Source organism: Anomaloglossus baeobatrachus, chromosome 8 (assembly GCF_048569485.1).
Source record: "Anomaloglossus baeobatrachus isolate aAnoBae1 chromosome 8, aAnoBae1.hap1, whole genome shotgun sequence".
In the NCBI taxonomy this organism is placed as follows: Eukaryota; Metazoa; Chordata; class Amphibia; order Anura; family Aromobatidae; genus Anomaloglossus; species Anomaloglossus baeobatrachus.
Window position 1 is genome coordinate 205,812,445 of NC_134360.1, and position 12,455 is coordinate 205,824,899.

Genomic DNA, 12,455 nt, shown 5'->3' on the forward strand with positions numbered 1-12,455 from the left:
TATTTATGCGCCTTTTAGAGATAAGCTTACAGGAGAAGCGTAGATAGCAGAAGTATAATAGGAAATTGTTAGTTTGGAAGAGTTAGGACAAAAGAAAGGGAGATCACATTACCAGTGGACAACCTCTTTAATGTTCGCAGTATTTTTAGTCTGTTATTCAAAAAAATGGGTCGTGCCAAATTTCACTCAAAGTGGGTGAAAACTATGGTTTTGTATTCAATGGACTACACGCAGTTTCCTGCTTTATATCTCTAGTTAAGAATGTATATTTCAGATTAGAAATCCATAAAATGGCTCTTTACAGCTATCCATGCCATACAAGAACAAATAATAGCAAACAACTCCAAACATGTGATTTCCCTCTATGGCTGGAGATTCCACAGACAAGAGGGCACTTGGGTGACCAAAATATCGTTCTTGCTCCACTTTTCTGTTACAGAACTCCAAATCCTCTGCATAGGCGGTTTCATAACATTCTGTCTTTCTTTGGCCACCACTAGGGGGGGCTCTCTGCATATACACAAACCCATAAACAGAACACTATGCAGCACTGGGAGGTCAGAGATGCTAATCACATTGTGTTCAGCATCAAAATGCACGGCATGTACTCGGCGCCGATGCAGAAGTGAGCGGTGCCGGACAAATCTTTAAGTGGGTTGCGAACAGCATCACTCACCTTTGCAAAAAACTTGACTGTGTAACCCAAGTATTTTACTCTTGGGTCAATGGCGGCGTATGTAGCCAGCATTCGGGTGTTGTGCTGAGCCTGGAAAGGACACAAATGCATAAAATGTTTGAGTTGCTACTATCACCTATTTTTTTGGACACACCACGGTTTCTGCTTTCCTGATACATATAGACAGGCAGTCCCAGCTTAGTCATGAATGACTAGTGGCAGATTTTGGCATTCAGCAGAATCATTCAGACACTGGGAGAATGGTCTGTTTTACCTGAGACATCGAACAACCATTATCTGTATAGTCACATGAAGAATTACAGGCACAGAACTAATATAAACCAGAGAGGTCATACAGATCATGAGCATATAATATAGTTCATCTCCAAATTATAACAGCAACTATAGCGCCATGTGCAGCGAGCGAAAGATGTTCCCTCAGTAACATAAGCCCCAGATGTTGTTTATTCCAAGACCCCTTCAAAGATCAGCCCAGAACATCTCTCTGCATCCAGCAGCTTTGCAAAAATATTCATGGTTTGCCTAAATCCTCTGATCTTCACCTTCAGAACTTTCTTTTCAATGTTTTTTTTTTTTTCCTATACCCTAACCAAGTCCTAACACTTTCTGTCTGAAGACATTTCCCTCTTCTCCAGGAAATCTTACTTTTTATCTACAAACCCATGGTTCATCTGTTGTATTAGAAACCTTCGAAAAATGTTCAGGGGGGTCTATTGACAAAGTACACCTCAAAAAATCAAACCCCACCATTAAAATTCAACACTTTATTCTATTAAACCAACAAAGTGCAAATTTAAAAACAAGAGTGGTTTGATGCATTAAATTACGGTCACGGGGAGGATCCCGGGCAGATTCCCTATTCTTACCCTTCCTGACCGCAGGGGTCGGCACCCTACAAGGGTAGACGCAGTGGTGCCCCCGCTCGACGTGGACTGACCCTTCAAACCCTGTACTGACAATCTTATTCGTGCTGCTGATCTCTGATCTCTGTGAGAGCCTTATATAATATCTCGTGAGGTTCTCATGCACCCATACATGCACTCTAGGAAATATGTATTTAGTGTGACATTTATGATTTTTCCTTTTGAATACACTAGAAAAAAAAAGAGAATTTTGTTTACTTACCGTAAATTCTTTTTCTTATAGTTCCGACATGGGAGACCCAGACCATGGGTGTATAGCTTCTGCCTCCGGAGGACACACAAAGTACTACACTAAAAAGTGTAGCTCCTCCCTCCGAGCATATACAGCAACTGGATAATCAAATCTAGCCAGTTTAGTGCAAAAGCTGAAGGAGGACATCCACCCACAAGTAGAGATAGAGCAAAATCCGGAACAACCGGAACCTCTGTCTACAACAACAGCCGGTGAAAACACACGGAACAAGAAAACTGCCAACAGGCAACAGGGAGGGTGCTGGGTCTCCCATGTCGGAACTATAAGAAAAAGAATTTACGGTAAGTAAACAAAATTCTCTTTTTCTTCATCGTTCCTTATGGGAGACCCAGACCATGGGAGGTCTCAAAGCAGTCCATGGGTGGGAAATAAACAGAAAACTGAGAAGTAGGCAAAACCTAACTTCACAAATGGGCGACAGCCGCCTGAAGGATGCGTCTGCCCAAGCTCGCATCTGCCGAAGCATGAGCATGCACTTGGTAGTGCTTCGAAAAGGTGTGCAGACTAGACCAAGTGGCAGCCTGACAAACCTGCTGAGCCGTAGCCTGGTGCCTGAAAGCCCAAGAGGCACCGACAGCTCTGGTCGAGTGCGCCTTGATCCCCGGCGGGGGAGGCACCTGAGTACACTGGTAGACATCGGATATGGTCGACCTAATCCAACGAGCTAGGGTTGGTTTAGAAGCCGAGAGACCCTTGCGCTGACCTGTGGTCAGCACAAAAAGAGAGGTGCACCGCCTAAGAGCAGCGGTGCGTGACACATAGATCCGGAGCGCCCGCACCAAATCTAAAGTATGCAACGCTTTCTCAAAGCGATGCACAGGAGCCGGACAAAAGGAAGGCAATGAAATGTCCTGGTTAAGGTGGAAAGGAGACAACACCTTAGGGAGAAAGTCCGGAGTTGGACGGAGAACCACCTTGTCTTTGTGAAAAACCAAAAAAGGTGACTCCGAAGAGAGCGCAGCCAAATCAGAGACTCTCCTGAGGGAAGTTATGGCCACCAGAAAGACGACTTTCTGTGAAAGTCGAAACAAAGAAACCTCCCTAAGAGGCTCAAAAGGGGGTTTCTGCAAGGCCGTGAGGACCAGATTAAGGTCCCAGGGATCCAGAGGCCGCCGGTAAGGCGGAATGATGTGAGATGCGCCCTGCATGAAGGTGCGCACCTGAGCCAGCCGGGCGATACGCCGCTGGAACAACACTGACAGAGCCGAGACCTGTCCCTTGAGGGAATTGAGGGATAGTCCTAATTGCAGACCAGACTGCAGGAAGGACAGAAGGGTCGGCAGGGAAAAAGGCCAAGGGGCATGGCCGGAAGAACGACACCAGGACAGGAAAATTCTCCAAGTCCTGTGGTAAATCTTGGCCGAGGAAGACTTCCGAGCCTGAGTCATAGTGGAGATCACTTCGGGAGGAATGCCGGAAGCCGTCAGGATCCAGGACTCAAGAGCCACGCCGTCAATCTGAGCTGCAGAATTCTGGCGGAAAAACGGACCTTGTGAGAGAAGGTCTGGGCGGTCCGGGAGATGCCACGGCACCTCTACGGACAGACGGAGCATGTCTGGGTACCAAGCTCGCCTGGGCCAGTCTGGAGCAATGAGTATGACCCGACAGCCCTCCATTCTGATCTTGCGCAGGACTCTGGGCAAGAGAGCTAGAGGGGGAAACACGTAAGACAGACGGAACTGGGACCAATCCTGAACCAGCGCGTCCGCTGCAAAGGCCTGAGGATCGTGGGAGCGAGCCACGTAAACCGGGACCTTGTTGTTGTGCCGGGATGCCATTAGATCCACTTCCGGAATGCCCCACTTGCGGCAGATCGACCGGAACACTGCCGGATGCAGAGACCACTCGCCGCTGTCCACGGTTTGACGGCTGAGATAATCTGCCTCCCAGTTCTCCACGCCTGGGATGTGGACTGCGGATATGGTGGACTTGGAGTCCTCCGTCCACTGAAGGATGCGTTGAACCTCCAACATTGCCAGGCGGCTGCGAGTCCCGCCCTGGTGATTGATGTAGGCAACTGCTGTCGCGTTGTCTGACTGGACTCGAATGTGCTTGCCCGCCAACAGGTGGTGAAAGGCTACGAGAGCTAGGAGCACAGCTCTGATTTCCAGCACATTGATCGAGAGGGCTGATTCGGACGGAGTCCAAGTGCCCTGTGCTCTGTGGTGGAGAAATACTGCTCCCCAGCCGGATAGACTGGCATCTGTGGTGAGAATCACCCAGGACGGGATCAGGAAGGAGCGTCCCTGAGACAGAGAGAGGGGCCGAAGCCACCACTGAAGGGAGCTCCTGGTCTGTGGCGACAGAGCCACCAAATTGTGCAAGGAAGAAGTCCGCTTGTCCCAACAGCGGAGAATGTCCAGCTGCAGAGGACGCAGATGGAACTGGGCAAAGGGAACCGCTTCCATTGACGCCACCATCTGAACCAGCACCTGCATGAGGTGCCTGATGGAATGACGGCGGGGCCTCAACAGAGAGCGCACCGCCAGTTGGAGGGACTGCTGTTTGACTAAGGGCAGCTTCACAAGTGCCGGCAGAGTCTCGAATTGCATCCCTAGGTACGTAAGATTTTGGGTCGGGGTCAGAGTGGACTTGGGCAGATTGACAAGCCACCCGAATTGAACAAGCGTGGCGAGAGTGAGCGAGACACTCCGCTGACAGTCTGCACTGGATGAAGCCTTGACAAGAAGGTCGTCCAGGTAAGGAATCACTGCCAACCCCTGGAGGTGCAGAACCGCAACCACTGCTGCCATGACCTTGGTAAATACTCGAGAGGCCGTGGCTAACCCGAAGGGGAGAGCCACGAATTGGAAATGTTCCTCTCCGATTGCAAAACGTAGCCAACGCTGGTGTGAAACTGCAATTGGCACATGCAGATAAGGCATCTCTGATGTCGATGGATGCCAGGAAATCTCCTTGGGTCATTGAGGCAATGACTGATCGCAGAGACTCCATGCGAAAATGCCGCACCTGAACATGCTTGTTGAGAAGCTTGAGATCCAGGATGGGCCGGAAGGAACCGTCCTTTTTGGGGACTAGGAAGAGATTTGAGTAAATACCTCTGAACCGTTCCCTGGCGGGAACCGGTACAATTACTCCGTTGGCCTGTAAGTTTGCCACGGCCTGAGAGAAGGCGGCGGCCTTGGAGCAGGGGAAAGTTGACAGAAAGAATCTGTTTGGCGGGCTGGAAGAGAACTCTATCCTGTAGCCGTGGGAGATGATATCCCACACCCACTGATCGGAGACGTGTTGAAACCACACGTCGCCAAAGTGGGAGAGCCTGCCACCGACCAAGGACGTTGCTGGCTCGGCCAGATAGTCAAGAGGAGGCTGCCTTGATGGCAGCAGCTCCTGCGGACCCTTGTGGACGCGGCATCTTGCGCCAGGTGGGCTTCTGGTCCTTGGCTGAGTTAGTGGACGAGGCCGAGGGCTTAGAGGACGACCAGTTAGAGGAACGAAAGGAACGAAACCTCGACTGGTTCCTGCCCTGAACAGGTTTCCTGGTTTTAGTCTGTGGCAAGGAAGTACTCTTCCTGCCAGTAGCCTCCTTAATTATTTCATCCAGTTGTTCACCGAACAGTCTGGACCCAGCAAATGGGAGCCCAGCAAAGTACTTCTTTGAGGAAGCATCTGCCTTCCACTGTCGAAGCCACAAGATCCTGCGGATAGCGAGGGAATTAGCGGAGGCCACCGCAGTGCGGTGAGAAGCCTCCAGCATGGCAGACATGGCGTAGGCTGAAAAGGCTGAAGCCTGGGAAGTTAAGGCAACCAATTCAGGCATAGAGTCCCTAGTGAGGGAATGCATCTCCTCTAGGGAAGCAGAGATGGCTTTGAGAGCCCACACTGCTGCAAAGGATGGGGAGAACGAGGCCCCTGCTGCCTCATAGACAGACTTGGCCAGGAGGTCAACCTGGCGGTCAGTGGGATCCTTAAGTGAGGTGCCATCACCCACAGATACAACTGTCCGGGCTGAGAGTCTAGACACCGGAGGGTCTACCTTTGGTGAGTGAGCCCACTCCTTGACCACCTCTGGTGGAAAAGGAAAACGGTCATCAGAACCACGCTTTGGGAAGCGTTTGTCAGGACAGGCTCTGGGCTTGGACACAGTGGCTTGAAAACTGGAGTGGTTAAAGAACACACTCCTTGTTCTCTTAGGCAAGGTAAACTGGTGCTTTTCTGCCAGAGAGGGTTGCTCCTCTGATACTGGCGGATTGAGGTCCAGTACGGAATTAATGGACGCAATCAAATCACTAACATCCGCATCACCCTCGGTCAGATCAATGGGGCACATGGAGGTAGCGTCCGAGCCCCCAGTAAACACATCCTCCTCGTCCTGCGAGTCGGCTCGTGAATCGGAGCCGCGGGACGAGGAAGGAGAGGGGACCCTGCGTCTCCTTTTAGGAGGACGGGGTCTGGGAGCATATGAAGAATCCTCTGTGAGCTCTGCAGAGCGAGCCGAAGCAGCAGAGGCGCCCTGAGAAGGGGGCTGATGCATGCTCAGCAGAGTCCGGGACAGCTGTCCCATGGAATCGGCAAAGGACTGGGAGATAGCCTTAGAAAACGAATCTACCCAAGCCGGGGGTTCAGCCACCGGGGCCGGAGAAGCCGGAGGGACCACTGGGGAGACTCCAGGCTGAGGCACCACCATGTGAGAGCAGGCATCACAATGTGGATATGTGCTCGGTTCAGGCAGTACGAGCTTACATGCAGTGCATATTGAGTACAGCCTTGCAGCCTTGCTCCTAGTGTGAGACATGCTGCTGAGGTGGAGGCTCTGCAGTAAAGAACACACTCCTTCAGAATGACCCCCAGAGAGTGTATAAGAAAGTCCACAACCAGAGGTTGTGGCTTACCAGACCGTTTTGTGTGCCCTCCGGATTCCACAGCTCGGACCCCCAGACAGGTTGCAGAGATGCAGCAGCCAGCGCCGATCAGTGTGAGAACGCTGATAAAATGGCGCCGGAGTGAGGAGGGGGGGCGGGGCCTAGTCCAAGAGCGGGAACCGGAGGGCCAAGGAGATATACAGGGGAGGGAAACATCTCCTCAGAGAGGAGTGTCCTCCCCTGTGCTGAACGGCCGGTGGGCGGCGCCGCACTGTCCCTCTGCATGACTGACATGCAGGGGCAGTGAAAACGAAAGTAGGCCGCAGCCGAAGCCGGGGCCTAAATTTTACAATGCGGCCGGCGAGCAGGCACCCTCGGCGCGGTTCTCAGGTGAAAACCAGAGAACCGGCCGGAAATGTCACCAAACTAACCTGACACACTCTCCCCAACAATAAAGATGCAAAGGACCCCCTGCAATAACGTCTCAAATACTTAGCTTGTGAGACGCAGGGCCAGGTCCCTGAGGGATGAGTGCTCCGTCCGGCAGGGTCCTGAAAGGGCTGCGGATGGAGACCGGTCTCCTGCAAAGCAGTGAGAACCGTGCTGGCTCCCACTTCAAGCCAGAGCCCGAGGGATGGTGAAGGAGCGCGGCATGTAAGGCTCCAGCCTTGAAATCAACCTTAACAACACCGCCGACACAGTGGGGTGAGGAGGGACATGCCGGGGGTCCAGCTTGGACCCGCTTTTCTTCCAACTCTTTAAAATCAAAAATAAGATGAGAATGCATGTGTGGATGTGTGCCTCCTGAACACAAAGCATTGAACTGGCTAGATTTTGTTATCCAGGGGGTGTATATGCTCGGAGGGAGGAGCTACACTTTTTAGTGTAGTACTTTGTGTGTCCTCCGGAGGCAGAAGCTATACACCCATGGTCTGGGTCTCCCATAAGGAACGATGAAGAAAAGGGAATTTTGTTTACTTACCGTAAATTCCTTTTCTTCTAGCTCCTATTGGGAGACCCAGACAATTGGGTGTATAGCTTCTGCCTCTGGAGGCCACACAAAGTATTACACTTTAAAAAGTGTAACCCCTCCCCTCTGCCTATACACCCTCCCGTGGACCACAGGCTCCTCAGTTTTGGTGCAAAAGCAGGAAGGAGAAAAATTATAAATTGGTCTAGGGTAAATTCAATCCAAAGGATGTTCGGAGAACTGAACACCATGAACCAAAAGAACAATTCAACATCAACAACATGTGTACACAAAACAACAACCAGCCCAAAGGGCACAGGGGTGGGTGCTGGGTCTCCCAATAGGAGCTAGAAGAAAAGGAATTTACAGTAAGTAAACAAAATTCCCTTTTTCTTTGTCGCTCCATTGGGAGACCCAGACAATTGGGACGTCCAAGAGCAGTCCCTGGGTGGGTAAAAGAATCCCTCAATCAAAAGAGCCGAAAACGGCCCCCTCTTACAGGTGGGCAACCGCCGCCTGAAGGACTCGCCTACCTAGACTGGCGTCTGCCGAAGCAAAGGTATGCACTTGATAGTGCTTCGTGAAAGTGTGCAGACTAGACCACGTAGCTGCCTGACACACCTGCTGAGCCGTCGCCCGGTGCCGCAATGCCCAGGACGCACCTACGGCTCTGGTAGAATGGGCTTTCAGCCCTGAAGGGAGCGGAAGCCCAGAAGAACGGTAGGCCTCGAGAATCGGTTCCTTGATCCACCGAGCCAAGGTTGACTTGGAGGCCTGAGAGCCCTTACGCTGGCCAGCGACAAGGACAAAGAGCGCATCTGAACGGCGCAGGGGCGCCGTGCGAGACACGTAGAACCGGAGTGCTCTCACTAGATCCAAAGAGTGCAAATCCTTTTCACACTGGTGAATTGGATTAGGGCAAAAGGAAGGCAAGGAGATATCCTGATTTAGATGAAAAGGGGATACCACCTTAGGGAGAAATTCCGGGACAGGACGCAGTACCACCTTATCCTGGTGAAAAACCAGGAAGGGGGCTTTGCATGACAGAGCTGCAAGCTCAGACACTCTCCGAAGTGATGTGACTGCCACCAGGAAGGCCACCTTCTGCGAAAGACGGGAGAGAGAGACATCCCGCAGCGGCTCAAAAGGCGGCTTTTGAAGAGCCGTCAGGACCCTGTTAAGATCCCAAGGTTCCAACGGACGTTTGTAAGGTGGGACCATGTGGCAGACCCCCTGCAGGAACGTGCGGACCTGCGGAAGTCTGGCTAGACGCTTTTGAAAAAACACGGATAGCGCCGATACTTGGCCCTTGAGAGAGCCGAGGGACAAACCCTTGTCCATTCCAGATTGTAGGAATGCAAGGAATGTGGGTAAGGCAAACGGCCATGGCGGAAAGCCGTTATCAGCGCACCAGGATAGGAAGATTTGCCAAGATCTGTAATAGATCTTGGCGGACGTTGGCTTCCTAGCTTGTCTCATGGTGGCAATGACATCCTGAGATAACCCTGAAGACGCTAGGAGCCAGGACTCAATGGCCACACAGTCAGGTTGAGGGCCACAGAATTCAGATGGAAAAACGGGCCTTGTGACAGCAAGTCTGGGCGGTCTGGAAGTGCCCACGGTTGACCCACCGTGAGATGCCACAGATCCGGATACCACGACCGCCTCGGCCAGTCTGGAGCGACGAGAATGGCGCGACGGCAGTCGGACCTGATCTTGCGTAGTACCCTGGGCAGCATCGCCAGAGGGGGAAACACATAAAACAGTCGAAACTGCGACCAATCCTGGGCTAAAGCGTCCGCTGCCAGAGCTCTGTGATCCTGAGACTGTGCCATGAAGGCCGGGACCTTGTTGTTGTGTCGTGACCAGGGTGGATAAAAATCTTGATTTTTTTAAAAAAAATCAAAAAAATCAGATTTTTTTTGATTTAAATCAGATTTTTTTGATTTAAATCATTTGATTTAAATCAGATTTTTTAATCAAGTTGTACACAAGCAAAACTTTGTCTTTTTGCAAATCTAATTGTTTTACACAAACATATTAAAACAGTTGATTATGAAACCTAATAATTTTTATTTGCACTATTAAACACTCAGAATTGAACTACAGAGAGTAAGTACTTTTTAACAATAGCCTATCTCTAACGTTTGAAGTAAGCAAACATCTTCAGTGAATACATCAGTCCTTTAAGCCTACTGTTTATTTAGGACTTTTAATAGGAAAACCAGTTGTCCTGCTTTAGCAGTTCCTAAGCGGTTTCGGACTGTTGTGTGCACAAAACCAAATGAAGAAAACAATCTCTCTACTCCTGCGGATGAAGCCGATGCAGTCAGTAGCTGAGTAGCTAGATTTATTATCTTTGCTGGAAGAACAAGTGATTGCGACTTCCGCCAGTCCAGTGGTTTTAGTTCATTAACGACGTTATCTGCAAACATGTATTTTTGAAATGGTGCAGATTCACACTTCAATTTCAGCACAGTTGCCACAATGTCATGGTTAGTATTGGCGAGCCACTCCATTGCAGAGTTGATTTCCGCCTCAGATAATTTTTTCCCTCTGTAGATGGGATGCAAGATATTGGCTAAATAGTGTTCTTCTTTTAATGCTTGGTCCTTGTGGTGCTGTATTGCAACCTTTACATTGTTTGAGAGGTTCAAGAGATCTAGAGAACCTTCTAAATCTTTCCAAACTTCTGTGGCATCAGCTATGGTTGCAGTATCTTTCTGCATTTTATCCAACGCAATCGATATTGGCTTTAACCTTTCCAAAAGGTCCTCGGCATTTCTCTTCACACCAAGATTTAATACTTTGCTTCGTATATTAGCATCAATTTTATCCCGATGTGTTTCGCAAATGGACAGTAATTTTGACCAGTTGTTAATAAACAGTTCCAAGCAGTCAGCCAAGGTATTCCATCTAACATCTTGTGGTAGAACCAACTTCAGTCCTCCCATTTCCTTGTAGGTTGCATGTGCAAAATGATTATTGCGGAAATATTTAACAATTTCTACATGTTCCTTGACACCCAAAATATGCAGGTCTTTTGCCAAAAGATGCAACAAATGGGCAGAACAACCGTATGTAATGACATTTGTGTCATCCTGTGCCAGTTCCGCTCGCATTTTTGCCACATTGCTTGCGTTATCAGTAACTAAGCTCCTTACTTTACATCCAAACTGTTCTTGGCATTGGTGAATTGAGTTCTTAGCAATTTCAAGTAAATATTCAGCAGTATGTGAATTTCCAGATGTGTCGATTGTGTCTGTAAGGTAAGTTTCACCATCTTCTGTTGTGACACAATTGCAAATTATGGGGTCCTTGTGGATGTTGCTCCAACCATCCAAGCTCATGTTAACAACCTTGTCTTTCAAATATTTTGTACAAGCCGCTCTTTCTATGTCGTATACAGCCTGAAGATGTTTTCCTGAGATATCAAATCTACTTGGTGGTTTGTAGCCTGGTCTAATTCCTTCGATCATTTGTACAAACAATGGGTGCTCAACTAGTCGGAAAGAAGAATTGGTTGCAAATATGAATTTAGCAATTAATTCATCAAAATGTTCTTTCTGGCTCGTCGTAGTCTTTAAGATGAATTTTTCTACACTTTGTTGCACGCAAAGTTTTTTTTTGGGCTGCTTTGTTGAAGTTGTACCCAGATATTGATTGTCACGTGCAGCACAAGCCATATTTGACCCTGAAAGCACAGAAATTAAAAATATAAATCGACTGCGTATTTGAAGAAATCTAACGAAAATATTGAAACAAACTTTTTGAACAATGTAATGGTCCTCGTCCTATAAGGGCTGTCTCAAAAGTTATGCTACTCAAGTTTTCCGGTGAGGTTGCTGTAATACTGGTAACTAATATCAGAGCCTCAGCAACTGAAAAAAATTGTCACAAAAGTTTTAAAAATGTTTTTTTTTAAAATGGTCAATTTGGCAGACTTCAAAAGTGAATTGCAGCCTACAATAAAAAAAAATAAGCGTATACACACTTTATTTTTACTTAAAGGACATGTGCACCTTTATTTTTTAAGGTGCAGCCAGTCACAGTGTGCACATGTCCTCCCCCCGCAGCTCTCTTACCTCCGATGTCAGCGCTGCGGGGATCCGTGGCTTCGTTCTGCCCGTCCGCGAGCGCGCCTCCATTCATTTCAATGGAGCGTGCGGCCCGCTGACGTCACGCCGCTGGATCACTGCGAGTAGGCCGCAACCGGAGGACGGGAGGCGGACGGTCAAAACGAAGCCACGGATCTCAGCGCTGCGGGGATCGGAGGGAAGAGCGCTGCGGGGGGGGGGGGGGACATGTGCACCTTAAAAAAAATAAAGGTGCACATGTCCTTTAGCGTTAATTTTCTGTGAAATATTGCCTTAACATAAATTTAAATTCTATACTCCAGAACTACCAGTGCTAGAAATTTTTCTTTTCATAGACTTTAACCATCCCAGTAAAATGTCTGTTAAAAAAATAGGTTGTAAATTAATTGCCAGACTTACCACTAGTACTAGGCTCCTGGTGCATAAGAAGCTGTGGGGGTTCATTGACATTAGTTGTATCACTATCAGCATCTTCATTTCCCTTCTGGTTGCAGTTTTCATAATGTGATTTCAAACGGCAAACAAGTCCTTGGATATCCTTTTGACAGTATTTGCACTTTGCTCTTGCACCTTTCTTTCCAAGATCTGCTGCTGGCATCTCAACAAAATGAACCCAAATAGGGTCTCTCTTACGACCTGCTGCCATGGCAGGCTCACACAGATCACTTATGAAGTTTGATTGTTACTACAGC

At 48.9% G+C, this 12,455-nt stretch overlaps 1 protein-coding gene across 1 annotated transcript in view; it reads right to left on the reverse strand.

The window, feature by feature from the left end:
* Positions 1-12,455, reverse strand: part of TUT4 (terminal uridylyl transferase 4) — a 209,217-nt gene that overhangs the window by 61,023 nt on the left and 135,739 nt on the right. Inside the window, exon 19 of the mRNA XM_075320092.1 lies at positions 677-766. Coding sequence (XP_075176207.1) covers positions 677-766 — 90 coding nt within the window. The remainder of the gene's footprint in view (positions 1-676; positions 767-12,455) is intronic.